This window comes from Solenopsis invicta, chromosome 10 (genome assembly GCF_016802725.1).
Source record: "Solenopsis invicta isolate M01_SB chromosome 10, UNIL_Sinv_3.0, whole genome shotgun sequence".
NCBI lineage: Eukaryota > Metazoa > Arthropoda > Insecta > Hymenoptera > Formicidae > Solenopsis > Solenopsis invicta.
The window spans coordinates 3,296,995-3,316,337 of record NC_052673.1 but is presented as its reverse complement, the minus strand read 5'-3'; the positions used below and the strand labels follow the sequence as shown (position 1 = coordinate 3,316,337).

General features: G+C 30.9%; 2 protein-coding genes across 2 annotated transcripts; one reads left to right on the top strand and one right to left on the bottom strand.

The window, feature by feature from the left end:
• Positions 1-10,267: 10,267 nt before the first annotated feature.
• LOC120358747 lies at positions 10,268-13,163 on the bottom strand. Its single transcript, XM_039453995.1, has 4 exons — positions 13,021-13,163; positions 12,583-12,894; positions 10,792-12,466; positions 10,268-10,695 (listed from the first exon to the last, which is right to left on the bottom strand). Exons 1-4 carry the CDS (start codon positions 13,144-13,146, stop codon positions 10,268-10,270), a joined length of 2,541 nt encoding a protein of 846 aa, XP_039309929.1. The 5' UTR covers positions 13,147-13,163.
• A 36-nt stretch (positions 13,164-13,199) lies between these two features.
• LOC105200695 lies at positions 13,200-17,725 on the top strand. Its single transcript, XM_039454338.1, has 9 exons — positions 13,200-13,289; positions 13,440-13,730; positions 14,093-14,244; positions 14,872-14,949; positions 15,200-15,335; positions 15,694-15,797; positions 15,889-16,122; positions 17,007-17,232; positions 17,439-17,725. Exons 1-9 carry the CDS (start codon positions 13,250-13,252, stop codon positions 17,549-17,551), a joined length of 1,374 nt encoding a protein of 457 aa, XP_039310272.1. The 5' UTR covers positions 13,200-13,249; the 3' UTR covers positions 17,552-17,725.
• The last annotated feature ends 1,618 nt before the right edge of the window (positions 17,726-19,343 follow it).

Below are 19,343 nucleotides of genomic sequence, written 5' to 3'. Positions count from 1 at the left end.
TCCGTGAAGCGCCTTCTGCGCTCAAATGATTGACAAAAGTACACGGACAGCATATTTCTATTTAAACTTTCTCTCTCTCTCTCTCTCTCTCTCTCTCTTTCTCTCTCTCTGTCACTTTAATTATGCTACATTTAACTTGTCAAATTTCGATTTGTCATCCGGCCGTGAAATATCGGGATAACCATGAAATCTTCAAGTAAGTTTACATTATTATAATGAATGTACGCCCGCAAATAATAAAACTTAATGCAAATGAGATTACTTCAATATCATTTGCAAGTTAAAAAGTAGCACTTTTAAAACGCACAAGAATGGAAGGAAAGAGAGAGTGAGTAAGACGGGGGAGGCCTTCAAACAAGTTTAAGCACGTTTACTCACGCACACGGCGATCAGTTTATTGTTTCCACAATGCGTCAGTTCAATTTAAATTTGTTCTTTATCCAGATCTATCCTTCGAAGTTGTTTCATATTTCATCACATTTACACTATTTACTCTACACTTGATTGATAAACGCGGAACTACGCGACGAACCAATCGATCAACTTTATTAATTACTATTAATCACTACTCTGATCATTACAATCACTCGATGCGTTAAATTTACTCAAAAAAAACACGTGTTTACGTTACGATCACACAACATGTGTTCACTCGATATCAAGCAGTCGACTGGATGTTATTGATTATGTCGTTATAAGAGTGTCGAACGATTGGTTAAAGCCATAAATCAAAACGCGGCAATAATTCAAAGTGAAAATATTGATTAATAGGATTTACATCAATACAATTTGTTAGAAAAACGTTGCAATGTTTATCATTATTTGTGAAAAATTGTATGAGCCATAAATGATTTTATCAAGATTATATTAATTATTATGTATTCAAAATATTCAAGAAATGATTTTATCAAAATCAATTTCTTGTAAATATTTTTTTTATTTCTTATTTTTTATTATTTGCGAAAATTAAAAATATTCCTCAAAATAAAATACTTGGTTACCCTAAAAAGAGCAGATTATCCGTTGCTGCAAGGAAATTTCAAGAATTATATCCTTGAAGTTTTCTTCATAATATATATGTGTAGCGACCAATGTTCCGGCCGTCACACAAACGCAGGTGGCTAGCGCGCGCGCGCGCGCGCGCGCGCCGCCACTAGACGGCTACGCCGCGGGGCCTTACTCCGGAGTACAGTGCAGCCACGGTGCATACAAATAGACGTCGCCGCGACAGATTTTTCAACTCGCGATTTCAGTGAATATCCCGTTGAAAGCGCTGTTCAACTAATCACTTGCGTAGAGAGCTCCGTCGTGTTCTCCCGTTTGTACCCGTGAGAAGCTTCCTCGGCATCCGGTGACTCTGATCGTCATCCTGGATCCCTGGGATCTGCAGTGTTGTAACAGGTGCAACCAGGAATATCTGGGGCAGCACCTCGATCCAACTCGCCCGGCACCTTCGGGTGCCACATAATCGCACTATCCTTGTCGGCCGAGCAACGATCTTACAATCGCCGCACACGACGACGAACTCCTAGGATGATTACGGACTGTCCTCTTCGCCGACGACTCAACGGAAGGAAAGCAACGTCCAACGAATCGGAGTAGAAGAAGAAAAATAAACAGTCAACTTGGCGACCGCATCGTTTGTACACTGACACACAACGCACAGAAATTGATTAACGGTGCTATAATTACCGTTTTATTTATTGATGGGATTAAAGGACAATCAGATTAATTAACTGTGTTAATTACGAGACCTTACCTTTCCACCATCCCACAATATGTCCAAAATAATTATCTTGATAAAATCATTTATGGATCATACAATTTTTAACAAATAATGATAAACATTATAAAATATCATCTTACAAGATCAAATCGTATCCAAGGCTTCTGTCGTCCTCATCAGTCAAGAATGGGTGAGTCAAGCAATTTTGATCAATTTAAATAAGTTCCTTGTAAAAAACGTTCGATCATTGAACAGAAAAGTGTCATTTCTTGCGACACTGTCACAGGGAAGATGCCACAGCGGATTTGGCAAACCGCCGGTGACGCGATGTCCTCCCGTTTTGCTGACTGATGAGGAGATTTTATTTTTTATATATACGAGGTGTGTTCAAAAAGTAACGGAAATTTTTAAATTTCGCGGGTTTGGAGAGTCCGACAGTCAAATTTTTTTTTTGTTTATGTTGGTATACATGCCCCTAAAGTATGCTGAAATGTTGAGCTGTATTCATTGTTTACTTTGTCTGTGACAGCCGCTAAGGTTACACGTATTTTTATGAGCTCGGCTATTTTCGTTTCTGAAAAAAAATGGATCAAAGAATTTGTATCAAATTTTGCGTAAAAAATAACATAAAGTGTAACAAAGTGTGTGAAATGTTAACAAAGGCCTATGGTGAGTCTGCTATAAGTAAAACAAGAGTTTACGAGTGGTATAATCGTTTCCAAGATGGCCGTGAAGACGTTGAAGATGACGAACGCCAAGGACGCCCCAGCACATCAAGAACCGATGAAAACGTCGAAAAAGTGAAAGAAATGGTTATGAACAATCAGAATCACAATCAGAGAAGTCGCTGATGATGTTGGCATATCAATTGGTGAAGCGATCCGAAAAAAACGCCCGAATTTATGGAAAAACAATTCATGGCTTTTGCACCACGATAATGCACCTGCTCACACTTCATTGCTTGTTCGTGAATTTTTGGCCAAAAACAATACTGTAATGATGCCCCAGCCTCCATATTCGCCAGACATGGCTCCGTGTGACTTTTTCCTATTTCCAAAAATAAAGAGAACCTTAAAGGGCCGTCGTTTTACAAGCATAGATGACATTAAAAGCGCATCGCTGAAAGAGCTAAAGGCTATCCCAAAGATCAAGTTTGAGAAGTGTTTCGGGGATTGGAAGAAGCGCTGGCATAAGTGCATAATATCTAATGGTGACTATTTTGAAGGCGACAACATTAATGTAGACGAATAAATAAATATTTTTTTCAAAAAACGAAAATTCCCGGTATTTTTTGAACACACCTCGTATATATTGCGCTGAAGATGACTCAAAATGAGTCGAAACGTCCGGAATTATTGTAATTAAATATAAAGTAACTTGTTGAAAATTGTCTTGGACAAGAAATAAACATTTGCGCACCTATACCCGCGCTGACTCTCATTAGTCCTCTTGACGAAATTCAATTATTTGAAATTTCGAGAGTCCTTCATCAACTCCAATCATCAACTCCAAAAATATCATCTGTCACATGTGAATCTAGGTTACCTCTTAAAACGGAATATATTTTAGGTTCGAGAACACTCGTTCTACACTAACTTGTGTCATTGGTAATGACAATGCGACAAATGCTAATTCTCTAAGCTCGGGGCTGTCGGGTCTTGCTTCCCAATATTGTAATACATTTTCATTCAGTTTTAATCGAGGGCTGCCAGCAAAATTGCGAAGCAATTGTTCGATTGAAATATGTTTGGAACGCTGAAGTTGTGTGAGATAATTCTTATTCTTTTCTTGTTGTTTGAGGAGCTTCTCTAGTGGGTCATCATCTATGTCAATTGCATCCGTTTTATCGTCCACATTATGTTCAGGTTCGCTACAGTTAAATGATTCAGGAACATTTTTAACATCTTGCATTTGGTACCAGAGTAATAACAAATAATTTTGTGTTTTTCGCTGATGCTCTTCGTCTAGAAGCACTTGATATCTTGGATCCATATAGATAGCAGCCACAATGGCATCTGAATCTAATAAACGCTTTTCACGTTTTTCCATAGCTGCTGCAATGTCTTGTGTTAGATTACTTGTCTTGGATGCAGTATCTAGTTTACATCTCAACCAAGTTGCAAGAAAATCTCCTACAGTGAGTTGCTCAGATTGTAATTGTTTCGTAGTTATCTTAGCAGCAAGCAATGCATCCGAAATTTTGGTAGCAGCTTCCCATTCTGCATTAGATAAATGAATTTTTTTCTTACAATGCTTCATAGCTTTGTGGCATACATCCTTGAAACAAAGAAGACTGAGTATCATGTCTTCAGTTAAGTGCCATCGAGTTTCATTGTCAAGCGAAGGTTTCGTTAAGTTTAAGAAGCGTAAATATTCACTAGCAATTGGTGACCTAAATGCTCTGCACACAGTGCGAATTTTCTCAATCAATGTGACAATTTGTGGAGATCGAAACGCATCCCAAACTGCAAGTTGCAACGTATGTGCAACACATCTCGTTCCCATAATACCATCTTCTGTCAAGTTGTTTTTTACAACCTCTACTTGTTGAAGCCACTGAAAATATTTAATATCGGGTGTAGAATCATTTTTTTTATTATTATTCAAAATATCTTCTGCGTTTGTCTCACTGTCAGTGTCGATATAAGAGAATTTTGCGCAATCGTTATCAGTACAATTATCCTCATGATCGCTAGAGTCAGGATTATCCTCATTATTTCCGCTCTCACAATCTCGAGTATGATTCATTACTTCTTTTCCTAAAAGAGTGACAGTTTTTACGACATTCATAGCATTATCAGTAGTAATTGCATAAATTTGTTTTTGCAATATGCCATATGATAACAAGACTTGAAGAATTTTATTCTTTAAATTTTCAGCAGTATGGCGTTCATGCAGTTGTTTCACACATAGCATCGAAGAATTAATTTGTTTTCTTGACAAAACTGAATATTAATACCAATAACTGAACGATCCAATCGAGTAGCTGTGTCAAATTTTAATCATATCATTTTTTCTGTTTCTTCCTTTTGGATCTTGTATCTCAATTGTGCAGCCTCTTCTATCACCCAGGAGCGTACAATTTTTCTATATAATGTGAAAGGAGCTTGTTCTTTTAGAGCAGTAATAATAGGATCTAAAATCATTTTTATCCCTGAATCTTCCAACAAAGTAAATGGACGGCCGTCGTTAATTCAACACATGCTGCACGATGAGTTTTATCAGTCATTGTAATGCTTATCTTCGATGCACGAATGCGTTTTTTTCGAGAAATGTCTTGATGTTGTTATGTAGACTGAGACGTTTGTGAAAGAGATAAAGATGAACTCAAAGCAAAGAAATCCATCACATCTTCATGAGAAAGAATCTCATTGTCAGTTTCAGCATTACTTGATTCACCTATTGCATAAGAATATAAACACTTTTTATTTCTAATAAGAGAAGCACAAATCTTTTTAACTACGTACCTAAATCATTACCACGTAATAAAAAAATAACCCATACAGAACTGATTGCTGCAAAGAGTTTCTAGAAATGTTTCAATCTTTCACTTTTCATGTGCAACATTTCTGAAAGGATTCTATAAAATATATGAAATATTGTAACAGAAAAGTTTTAAAAATCTTGTAATATTTAAGTTGTATTGTGATATTTTATAGATTATGAAATGCTGATCAAAAGTTATCATAAGCAAAACCATAAAAAATAGACAGATTTTGCTGTAGCACCATTTGAAAATTGCTATTTTTAATCTCATCGGTTTGAAAAACTTGTACAGTTTATTTTGTACAGACATTTATATATAATCACATATATCTTCATTATTATTAAGTTTATGTCTGCGTGTGCGCCCGCGCTTATGTATGTACGTAAGTAATCAGAATACATGAATGTTACGCAAATAAAATATTGTATTATCTCGTATATATACTATTCATTCTTTTTATTAAATGTTTCAAAAATCATATATTTATTATATTAATTAGATTGCAAATAGTAAATAAAAACATAGAATAGAAACATTAATTATATTTTATACATAATTTTTATTATAACTTTTTAATACTTATAATCTGAATACAATAAAACATTATTTTGAAGTAGTTTAAATTTAAAATACTTGTAAAATAATATTTAAATTTATTATATTTAGAAGATAATATAAAATAATATTTAAATCTATTATATTTAGAAGAATACGATCAAGAACATTTCAAAAAGATTTCAATAATTTTTCAATAATATTTCTCCCAGGTTTTAAAAATCACGGACATTTTGCCATTCCAGAAACATCTGCGAAACGTTACAGATGTATTTTGAAACCTTTTATTTTTTTAGTTGAATTATTTTACATCTTTGAAAAATTTCGGTGCTGTATGGGAATAAAAAAATCCATTTTGAAAAAAGTGTAACTTTTCTTCTTACGATATAAAATATAATTTGCGCAGATAACAATAACACATACTATTTTTAATGTGCATGATTGTGTGGGGGATTACAGTACTCACTATTTATTTTTCTTTTCATCTGGGCCTTTCGAATTCTTTTAGCAGTAATATTTATACATGCAACACTTTCAGGATGCTTCCTGACAATATGCTTTTCTAATTTTCCCGAATGTTGTCCCTATTAAGAAAAAGTAAATCTCTAAATTGTATTTGAGACAGAGTTGAAGATACAATATTTCTATAATTCAGAATTACTATAATCCAGAACGGTCCATTTATTATTTTTGCATATATTATTTAAATATTAATATAAATGTTAATAGTCCAAATTCCCTATATTTCAAACTGGATAAATACTTACCTTCAACAACTTTCCGCATTGTTTCTCTTTTCCTGTCTTTGGATCTTTTACCAAGACATTGCACATGGAGTAATCCGTATTTGAATTAAATTCAAAATATTTTTGAATAAAATCTAAAAGACGTCTTTCTGTTACTTTAGACATTGTAGCTTAACATAACTTGTCATAAATGTCGAGAAGAATCAAAGAAAAAATCTAAACATGAAACAATTTACGTACGCAAAAACAACTGCTCAATTGCGCAACTTCTCACACATTATTAAAGACGCATACACACAAATGAGTTATAACGATACTCGTTATTTTTTTTCTCTTATCTTGTTGATTTGGTGACAAAACTATGTTTTGTCAAAACTATGTCCGTGATTTTTAAAACCTGGCAGAAATATTATTGAAAAATTATTGAAATCTTTTTGAAATGTTCTTGATCGTATTCTTCTAAATATAATAGATTTAAATATTATTTTATATTATCTTCTAAATATAATAAATTTAAATATTATTTTACAAACTATGTTTTGCTGATGCATTTAATTTCACACTAGATGCGAAAACAAAATACTTATTAATATAATTTTGATTCTTAGTACAAGACTTTAATTATTTATTTTTGTTTTGCACCGATCGCAAAACTAAATGTATAACATTTGCTTTTAGTTTTGTTTCTACGTATATTCAAAATTTGAATACAGCTCTGCTCCTGAATTTTGTTCTCTGAAGCAGAACTAATTGTTTTTGACTCATTTGAACCGCGAATTCTGTTTTGCGTGCCATCCCTGCCGGCCAGTGACATTTTGTACTCTAATTTATTAAAAAACAGCCTAATATAATTTTTATAATTATCAGGTATGAGTATAAGATTTCGTTACCTGTATCTTATACTCATACCTAATAATTATAAAAATTTTATTAGGCTGTTTTTAGGCATTTATTAGGCATCAAAAATAAATGTAAAAAATATTTTTATTAATGTCTAAGAGTAATATTATTAAAGTCCAAGTCTAATTTCATATTTATGAATTGAAGACCTTATGTCATGGAATCATAAAAATTGAAAAATAGTTTAATGTTTTTATCTTAAATTTATAAAAAAAATTTATCGATTAAAAAATTCAAGCATCTACAGAGTATTAGGTAAATTAAATAACATTTGAATTGCATTTAAAAATCATATAAAATACATATATATTTTAAAATTTAATATAACATTTATATTATTATCAATATTTATTAATTTTCTTAAAGTAAACCAATTATATTTAATTTCGACTTAAAAATTGATTATATACTTTAATGTAAGAAAAATTTAACTAAAACCAAAAAGAGGTAAATTGTTGTTAATAATTTAATTGAGTATAATCGTCAGATGACAGGCATGAAATGTAAAAATATCTTGAGTCGGAACACGCCGAATTTACTATATTGATATGCCCTGACACGCGTACAAGTTCATGTGTTAAGGCATCGGTGGAACCTAGTGTACATCCAAAGACTTTGATTCTGTCCATTTTCCAAACTGAGAAGTCACCACTTTCTACATACTCGCAGTTCATGGTTAATGAAACGACTAGAGCTTATTGGTCGTTACGTTAATCATGAACTGTAAGTATGTAGAAAGATAGCGATTTTATGTGTGCATGAGTTATCGTCTTTATATTCATGTTTTGTTCGTCGAATCGTATCTTTTGCGTGATATCTTGTGCCTTTTCCCAACAGATCCAATTTGCCAAAAGAAACGTTTTGCTTTCACATCATTTACTGCAAGTTATATGTACATATATATATATATATATATATATATATATATATATATATATCTTTGTAGAAAATAAAAAAAAGTACGTATATAAAAATTACTAAGATTATATTCGTTGACGGTGAAGACAGTATAAAAGATGTTTATTTTTCATCTTGCAGTATATTTTTTGAGTGAGATTTAAAGAAAGTCAAAATAATTATTTGAGAGTGAATTTACAGTATTGTAGCAAAACTGTTAATTTAGTTGTCTAGGTCTCTTATTTGATTGTAACAAAACTATGTGGAAATTCGTCAAATATAATGTAAGCGTTTTATAATTGTCAAAATTTGTTAATCTCATATGTTTAGTTTGTAAAAATACTTACACTATCAAATATTAAAAGATCAAATTTGTACTGATTCTTTTTCTTTCTATTATTTTTTTAATTTTTCTTCAACGGTCAAATCGGTTTTTTATGCTTAAATAAGAATTTCCTTTGTAATTTCATATAAATTTTCTAGTTTTCCGAACTGCGTGCTGCATATTTATCCATTGTGAAAAATTTCTTAAATTAAACCATACAAGTAATATAACAAACATTTATCAAATTCCCCCTTTCTCTCGCTCCGAAAAGAATTTGTAACGAAAAATATTACTTTAATTAGCTTTTATTATTTTAACATAAAACGTGTGGTTAAAAAAAGGGATAAGCAAATCAAACTATTATTTTTATTGAATTGTTTACTATCAAAGCAATTGTACTTATGCACTTGTAGTAAATAATAAACTCAAATTGAAATAAATTTTGCATTTTTTTTTCTTTTAGTATTACGACTGCAAAATTCACTGTTATACTGAAAATCTACGTTATACGTAATGTCTACAGTATATGAAACTACATTTTTAGTACTAGCAGTGTGTATCAGAATTCAAGCCAGCCAAAGCAGGTAGCTGTCCGCTCACCGATTTGAATTTGATTGACAGAAAACCTAATATAATAATCGCTTAGCTTATACCTGCCCTTACGAAAAAAAACACTGAATTTTAGGTGTTAACACTCAAATTTGGGTGTTTACCATCAAAGTTAAGTGTTAACCCTCAATATTGGGTGTATGTTGAGTGTTGACCATCAATATTGAGTGTCGGTTAAGCGTTGAGCATCAATGTTGGGTGTCGGTTGGGTGTGACCATCAATATTCGGTGTTGGTTTTGTGCAAACACCCAATAGTGAGTGTCGGTTAAGCGTTGAGCATCAATGTTGGGTGTCGGTTGGGTGTGACCATCAATATTCGGTGTTGGTTTGGTGCAAACACCCAATAGTGAGTGTCGGGGTTATGCATTGAGCATCAATGTTAGGTGTCGGTTGGGTGTGACCATCAATATTCGGTGTTGGATTGGTGCAAACACTCAATAGTGTGAGTGTCGATTTTAAGCATTTGAGCGTCAATGTTAAGTGTATCAGTCAGTATGTATCAATATTTATTGGCTGCGTTCAGCAAAAAAAGCTGCTTTGCAACTGTTGTAAAATTCTTTAATCTGATTGGTTTGTGCACTTAGATCCAGCAGGAACTAAGGGCAAGAACCAATCATATCAAAGAATTTTACAACAGTTGCAAAGCTGCTTTTTCTGCTGAACGCAGCCATGTTAATTTGGTGTAGACATGGAAACACTGATTAAGAATATGCGATTTTAGTGTTTTAGTGATTTATTATTTAAATGTAAATATTGGTAAGTGTTAGTATTCGATGCTGTGATTTCTTGCTGATCGAATATATATTCAATTATTGCTCCGATCGATTTATATCAGCTATATATAATTAAGCCTATTTTGTGTATTTAATTAAGCCTAATTAATAATCTTCGATTCAATAATGATATACGCATATATAAATTATATGTAATATATATCGTTAATAATTTATTGTACATTTTTAGTTTTACACTAAGTTTACAAATTTGTTAAAATATTTTTATATTATTAAGCATTTTAATTTTAATCCGTTTCTACATTGTTAACCAATAAAATAATATATTTTCTTTCGTCATCATCACCTGGTAAAAGAATACATTTGTTAGTAATCTGTTCGGGAAGTAATGTTACAATGTTATTTGTTTGTCTTACAGCGTAAGAATAACTGGCCGATGAAAAATTAGAATGCGAACACAGTACTTTATCTGGTAATATTTGAAAAGATGTACCAACAATTACGAACGAATTATTACCGGTCTCTGAAAAAACTAAAATAATTCTTGTAATTGTCATAAATTCTCCTAAATACGTACGTATAACACTATTATTTCGTTTATACATTTTGTCATAAGAATTACTGTGATAGAAGACTCCATTATACATAAATCTCGAATACGATTTAGCATTAGTTTCAATATTAGTATTGATGAGTGCTTGTATCGACAATTTTTCTGTAAGGTTTAACAGAATATTACTGCCAGCACCAAAAATTCGTAAACGAATATCATTACGAAAACAATAAGTTTACATGTATTTACATTTATTACCTAACATATCATAATACAACTTTTTTCCTTCCTGATTACAATTCCTTGTATTAAAGGTATCGTTAAATTTTAATTTTTGCAATCTGCAATATGTTTTACAAATTTGTTGTAATACAAATTGGGAGCTGAAAAGCATCTTTCTCAATACATAGTTATAACCCTCGAATGGGAACGCTGACCAAGCCCATACCGCACCGAAGTATGTAACTGATTTTGGTATATGAAGTAGCAAGTGCACATTATATCTCATAAATTCTAAACCATACAAATCAGGAATTTGTTCGATAAATTGTCTAATGGCTTTTTCGACTTGAATATAATCTGCATCAGTTATTCTATCTCGTAGAAAGATATGCATTGCAAAAACCAACAGAGACCAATGATTATAAAATCTAGTTGGAAGCAAAGCCTTCAAACACGGCATGGAATAATAAAGGAGAAAATTTTTTAACTCGGATGCCTTCCAAAATTTTAAATCATTGATCGATCTTGGTGTTCGTGTTACTTCGCGTGGTGGCTGAATTGATGTTAATTTAGAATTAAAAACATCTCTCTTTGTACCAATATACCAAGGACCAGCAGGATTATAAAACCAAGCGTTTAAAAAAAATTTGGCAACTCCAAGTAGCACTGAGTGCATGTACTCTGGAGGAAAAGATTTAATAATATTGAAAACTGGTAAAAGCATTAATAATGATACACCTTTAACGCCCCGAACAATCGTATGCTCTGTAACTGCTTTTATAGCATCTTGTTCATGTTGATTCTTAGATCTTTTACGGCCTTCTTCAACATATATACAGGCGTTACCATTACCTACGTTTACTGTTTCCCCTGGGCATAAACAATATGAACATCCATATTCACCGTTATATTGATGTATATTTTGTAATGCACACCGTTCTACAGAATCTACGGATGCAAGGAAGGTGTGTACTCTCACAGTTATAGGTGCATCAAAATCAGGTGGCAAACAATCGAAACCATTTTCATGTAAATCTTTCAAATCATCTACAAATGGTTTCAAATATAAATCCATTACAGGTCTTTTAGACGAACACCATAAACTTGCAAGCAAGATATTCTCTTTACGTAATCGATATGGTAATTCATCGATTGCCACTTGAATTGGACACATCGATATTTTTGATGACTGAAAAATATTAACTCCGTCAGCGTTCCATTGAAGAGTTATATCATAATTATTAATAACATTACCATACAGCTTTCGATAAGCTTGTCCGCTATTTACATCTGAAAGAACATCAGGTTCAGCGCAACCCCTTCGTAATTTATGGAAAAGTGGACTTGATAATAAATCTCGTAATTGATCTTTCAATGGCATGTGAACGAAATAATGTCCATTACGTTTTAAATTGATTTTTGCATATCGTACATAGCAAGATGTACAATTATTATAAGCCCTCTGTTCAAAATCTATCAATATATAACATTCAGGGCAGTAATAAAATGTTTTCACGTTTATAACGGAATTCATTTTTTTTAAAAAACAATATTTTGATGAATTTAATGTAATCGGAAGATGGCAATTAATTAATTTCAATAAGTCATCTAACGCAGCATCTGTTAGACCATGACGAATGACAAAACTCATGATAAGGGTGTCACTCTCTTCTTGAGTTAATTGACAGCCATTATAAATCGGTTGTCTCATCTATAAGAAATTAAAGTAAAATAATATTATAAAATAGTTATCCTTATTCTAGTTTTCAAAATTTTTAAAAATCTTATTTTTACATATAAATGTAATTAGATTTATAGCAGCCTTACTTGTTCGTCAGCTGTGTCAATCATGGATTCATCCTCAAAAATAATTTCATCATTAATATCATTTTGTTGTTCATCGTTTTCTTCATTGTCATCATCGTATCGTTCGTCATAAGCATTTTCATCAATACCATTCTCGTCATCTTGTTGGTCGTAATAAACATTTTCGTCATTGTCATTCTCATCATCTTGTTGATCGTAATAAGCATTTTCGTTGTTGCCATCCTCATTGCCTTGTTCGTAAGCATTATTTGCATCATTTTCATTACCACTTTCCTGATCAATATCCATATTGATTGTTGCATCATTTATTCCCTATAATATAAAAACAGTAATATACAATTTTATTAATATATTATTGATTATTTGTTAAACGGAAAAACGCACGCGCGTTTGTGTGCGTTGTGTGTACATATGTTATTTATGCATATAAATGTATACCTGATTAAGTTGCATAAATTCTTCTATTTCCATTTTCTTTTTTCTTCGAGAATTTATTGTTGTTTGTGGAATGTTTAATCTTGAATTTTTCAAGTACTGCCTGTATCCAAGTGATCGTTGATTCATCGTTTCAATAATGTAGTTAAAGGTGAATCACAGAACATGCGCATAACGGTATACTCATGTCGCTGCATTTTGTCGATTATCTAACCTATAATCGCTGACTTTAATGGTGTACGGGGTAGAGCAACACTTTGTTCTTTCATTTCGTAAGACACGTGCCTAATCCTTACAGCACAAGATATCGTATAAATATTCGATAATATTTTAGATATCATATATGAACATCCGTACAATATTGATATTGTGCGTATATTTATAACATCTCAATATTTGTTCGATATCATGTGCTGTTTTAGGGAACTTTATCGAAATTGGAGGTTTGATAATTACCATCACAATGAATAACGATAAATGTATACTCGTTGAATTCGCAAATGAGAATAATAGTATTGCCGTCGGATTTCAAGATTGGTTAGTAAAAGATAAAGATAGCGAGGATCTAAAAACTATTGTGAAGAACAAAACGCTAGTAGAAATTTTGTGGCCGTCATGTGAGATTAAAAGTGCTCAACAAATGAAAAAGATTGTGAAATCACTGACCAAAAAAGACTGGATAACATCGGCAGTCAGAATTCTAGCATATGGAGGTATGTTCCCTAATAGCATACTTTATCTAGGGAACATTCTTAGGACGTATGGACATCCAAAGGACATCCGTACGACTTAGGAATATCCCCTGAAAAAAATGTGCAATTAAGAATTGTCTTATAAAATTAAACATTTTAAATCTAAATTTAAATTATATTGTAGAATACAGTATAAAATATTCAATAATATGCAATATTGAAATTTATTATTCATTATGCATGTCATTGTTTTTCGGGTTAAAATACTATTGTGTTACCTTCTTGAGCAAGTTGTTAACGTAGTCCGACATCATTTTCAAATTGATGTTATACATAAAATTTTATATTAAAATATGTACGAGTTAACTATTTTTATTTTTTAGAATGGACAGATATGCACCGACAACTAGTAGAAATTGAGAAATTTGATATCAATAATCCAAGCAAGAAGGAAAGAAAGAGGCTAATGAAAAAATCTTTCTCTGACAATGAAGATAATTACACATCTGTAAAGAAACCTAAACATGATTCCAAAGTAAGTGATGATTAATGTAATTGACAACGTTATTACTTGTAATGTTTTATAATTATTTGATTTTCCACAAATACTGGAAAATCTTATAAACCATTTCTCAACAGCTTTACATATAATTTAACATACTCCTAAGTTTTCTCTTCTATTAATTTAAAATCGAATTAGTAATAATAAAGGGCTTTTCGGAGCAAAGCTGGATCGTGGTGCTAATATAAATAAATTTCTCAAACGACCGTTTCTTTAATTCTTATGAACAATAGACGTTTCGACCGTAAATGCGGTCATCCTCAGTATAATATTTCCATAAACGCATCGGTAAGCCTAATAAACATTAATTCATCATTTATGAAACGTCTATTGTTCATAAGAATTAAAGAAACGGTCGTTTGAGAAATTTATTTATATTAGCACCACGATCCAGCTTTGCTCCGAAAAGCCCTTTATTATTACTAATTCGATTTGGAATCTTGGGAGCTTATTACCTAATTTTTTAATATTATACTATTAATTTAAATTATTATTTTATTGATTGATAAAGCAAAGGAAGAGAAAATCTAGAAGCTTGGAGAAAATGTAATAAATGTGAATAAGAAAATGTAAAAAAAATATTCTTTATATACTTTACAGTTCCATAAAAAATTGAAAGTGGCGTCGCAAGAAAAAATTGCCAAACAAATTAAAGATCAGAAGCATTCGTCATACACTGTAAGTATATATGCTTGTCATTGATACACTCTCTGAGATATTCCAAGTGTCTTATCAGTAAAATAGAAAGAGAAAGACTAAGTCTTGAGACGCTTGGAGTATAATCACCGAATATGCATATCAAAACAAGTTTAATATGTACATTCGGTGCATATAAGTCCTTTTATAAGTACTATTTATAATTTATATTATAAATTTTTTTTATGTGTATTCGATTTTTTAATTAATATCTAATATTTTTGGATTTCAGTTATCGTTTACATCATCTGAAGACGAAACAGTTTCATCCAGTGATGACAACTACAAATCATTGTTGACTAAAAAGAAAAAAGAAGAACCAGTTAAAAATGTCGAGATTGATATGAAACTTCAGTCATTATCACAAAGTATGTATATAAGTCATTCACATTATTATTTAATGTTTAATCCTTTCATTGGCACATTTGATGTATTTAAAAGATAAAAAATTTGATTTATCTTTGCTGATAACAAATCTAAATATAAAACATTTGTAATTATCAAATCCAAAAACATTCTAAATATTTATCAAAATATAAATAAAAAATGTTTTCATTTAAAAACATTAAAACACATTAAACACATATAAAATATTAGCATAATAAATTACCAGTGAAAGGGCAAATATTGAATAATATAATTTATTAAATTAAATTAATATTATTAATTTAATTATGAATTGAATTATCTATTACCATATTTTAAATTAAATTTTTATTTTTTTAGAAGTCAATGAAGTAGAAACGGTCACAGACCGAATTTTGAAGAAACTGCAAGTAATAGATAAAAATTTGTCTCCAAAGGCGCAAAGTATCTCCATGGAAGAGTTGGTATGGATGCTATATTTATTATATATATAATCATTGTATGTATTAAAAAATTTTATTTATTCAATTATCAAATATGTAATATGTTTTACAGACAGAGACATCAAAAGAAAACAATGTGGAAACTATTAAAATTTTAAAAGTGATTGCTATTAATGATATGGATAAATCAATGCAAAACGAGGAGAATATAAATCAAGATTTGACGCAAACTATTACCAATATTGAAATAATGCCGGTAAATAATTTTAACCAAATGGAAGAATCTAAAAATAACATTGAGATGGCGGACACAATTAAAGTCGAACAGACTGAGAATACAGATGAGGTACGCATACTTATTTAAATCAAATATTTATTTCTTTTAGAGATCAATGAAGTGGAAACAGACAGACCAAATTTTGAAGAAACTGCTGACAGTATATGAAAATTTGTCTATATATATATATATATATATATATATATATATATATACATTGACCTCTAAAAGAAATAAAAATATATATATAATATTGGCCATGGGTATATGTTAAGTTTTGTCAAAATTCAGTCTGTCACCGTTTCCACTTTATCGACCTCTAAAAAAAAATAAAAATTTAATTTTAAATGTAACAGGTAATTCAATTCATAATTAAATTAACAAAATTAATTTACTTTTAATAAATTATGTTATTCAATATTTGCCCTTCACTGGTAATTTATTATGCTAAGAATTTTGTATGTGTTTAATGTGCTTTAATGTTTTTAAATAAAAACATTTTTTATTTATATTTTGATAAATATTTAGAATGTATTTGAGTTTAATGATTAGAAATGTTTCATACTTAGATTTGTTATCAGCAAACAAAATAAATCAAATTTTTATTTTTTAAATACATATATACATACTATACATCAAATGTGTCAATGAAAGGGTTAAACATTAAATAATAATATGAATGACTTATATACATTACAATAATATACATATAAATAATTGTAATGTACGTATTGTATATTCCTTTTTATTAATTATACAACTCTTGTCCTATATATTCTTTTGTATTAAAATAAACTTTTACTCCAAATTTTTATGTTAGCGTAGACATTATTTCATTTTCTACAAATACATTTTTATTATACAAATAATTATTTATTTGTCGTTAAAATCAATACAAATCTTGTATATGTTCATGTTTCATGTATTATATTTTATGGTTATCTTTTACATAGAATGCAGTACCCATAGGCAGAGGAATTTCAATTCCAGACTCAGTAATGAAAAAAATCCGTACCTCAGACGTCGGAAAAATGACTTGCGACCTGATGAGTCATTTATTTACAACTCAAGAGATTGCCTGTTCATCGAGAACTGGCAAAAAAGGCAATAAAGTTGTAACAGAAGGTTCTCTTCAGAAGAAATCATTATCCACCAGCGATAAATTTCTTGCAATGAAAGGTAATCTACTTTAAAAAAATTTTTAAAAATTATAAATTAGTCAACTAAATTATAAAAATTACTTAATAAAAACAAAAATTATGAAGCAATAATTCTTTATATGGAAATTTAAACTTTTTGATTTTTAATATACTTTCTTAAGATCATAACATATATGTATCGCTTTTCAATTGTATTTAAAAAAAATGTTATATTTATGTTTACAGATCACGTATTATGTCAATTTAAGACGGTAAAGAATGCTGAGGAATTGTTTAAAACAGCGGTGTCCAACAAGTGCATAAATGTTGCACGAAATTTGAAGAAAAAAACAGAGTAATCTATAAAATCTAATATCTAATAAAAATATTCTGAAATGTGCAATTGGTGTAACCTACTAGTTAAAAATACATAAGATATATATAAGATATATAAGATATAAGAATGTGATATATGTATAAAAATGTGATATAAAGATACATTTTATTATTTTGAATAAAACTATTTCAAATAATTAATCTTTCATTCGCAATTTTTCAGAATGAAACTAGGCATTAACGGTCCGAAATGACAAATTGAGTGTTAACTCTCATCCACTTGAGGGTAACACTCAATTTGTCATTTTGGACCGTTAATACCTAGTTGGGTGTTTTTTTATGAGGGTTTTCTTTGGGTGTTTTTTCATGAGGGTTTTCTTTGGGTGTTAACCCTCAATTGAGTGTAACCTTCAATTGACGGTCCGAAATCACACCCAAATTTGGGCGTTCTTTTGAGAGTTTAACACCCAAATTTCAGTGTTCTTTGTGAGTGTTTAACACTCAAACTTGAGGGTTTTTTTTCGTAAGGGTGATAGCCATGCATGTTTTGCAAAATCAGGCAACTTAATGCTGAGCATGAATTTTCGACTAGTTGCTATGTATTTGCTGAAAACGTAACGCATAGTCCTACATATTCAACAATATGAGAACAGATTTGAGACATTTTATGTCAGCAGATTCAAAGCAAACGGAGAGCAACTGTTGTTTATTGCCAACAAAATGACTTCTATTCGTGGAAAACATTTTGCTTTATCAATCGTTTTCGACAACATAAGAGTAACGTGATGATAATAAAAAAAAGATAATGATGCTGTGCTTTTGTCGTTATTTGTTAGAAACATTAAATATATTAATTATTGTCTTGTAGCCAAATAAAATGTAGAAAATGATTTGTGTGTGTGTGCGTGCATGTGCGTATGTGATCGTGTGTTCGTGCGAGCGTATGTAATGTAATAAATAAACAGGAGTAAATTAATTATTTACTTGGCTATCAGATCAGATAAATGGATTTAACAAGTGAGTGCTGGCGTCACCGCTAGGTGGCCACACCGCGGAGGATTTTCTCGCGAGTCGAGTGCGACCACAGGCGTTATATCTAGGTGTCACCGCAGCGGACACCCCAGCTCATTCTTCCGTAAGCTTTTAGGACTTACTTGTTGTAAGCTCGAGACGAATACTCGCTCTCATTCTTTTCAAACGTGACGTGTGTGCGGAACATTGGTCTACATAAAAAATTTTATATTCTTACATGTAAATAACGATTTATATTGTTATTTAAACTTGTACATAAATTAAATGTTTAATTTAAATTTAATTCTTTTTAACGAAAAAGATACAAGAAATACTTTTTTGTAAACTAAACATTTATTACGTTTACATTAATGTATTCTGTTTTAATAAATCTATCTGGATTCCGATCTTATTTTCAATCGGTCTTAATACCGTACTTTAGGTGCAGAAATCTCAATCGATTTTATCGCACATTTTTGACAGGGTGGTGACAATTCAGCAGAAAGAAGAATTAACTTATTTATTTTTTATATATTTGAAAAAAAAGAGTACAAAATATATATTTAACCGTTTTTGACAATTTTTGCTGAAATTTATGACTCAGCACATGTTGGTGGCAACTTGCTCTCATGTTGCTCTTTATGTATAGCGATAAACCGTTGACAGCAAATACGCAGCATATTGGCAGCAAAACGTGCTGCATTCATATGATGTCAAACCAAAGGTAAATGAGGCATACACTTTGTTCTAAATTTGCTGAAAACTAATGCCATTTGTTTTCGACAACATTACAGCAACAACACA

Excerpts from the sequence above, each read along its gene's own strand:
- LOC120358747 (XM_039453995.1), bottom strand. The coding sequence starts at position 13,146 with ATGAATCAACGATCACTTGGATACAGGCAGTACTTGAAAAATTCAAGA. Across the intron at positions 12,467-12,582 it reads TTGACACAGCTGACGAACAA|ATGAGACAACCGATTTATAA; the intron begins GTAAGGCTGCTA and ends AATTTCTTATAG. Across the intron at positions 10,696-10,791 it reads GTTGTATTATGATATGTTAG|AAAAATTGTCGATACAAGCA; the intron begins GTAATAAATGTA and ends TAAACCTTACAG.
- LOC105200695 (XM_039454338.1), top strand. The coding sequence starts at position 13,250 with ATGGTGTACGGGGTAGAGCAACACTTTGTTCTTTCATTTC. Across the intron at positions 14,245-14,871 it reads AACCTAAACATGATTCCAAA|TTCCATAAAAAATTGAAAGT; the intron begins GTAAGTGATGAT and ends TATACTTTACAG. Across the intron at positions 16,123-17,006 it reads AGACTGAGAATACAGATGAG|AATGCAGTACCCATAGGCAG; the intron begins GTACGCATACTT and ends TCTTTTACATAG.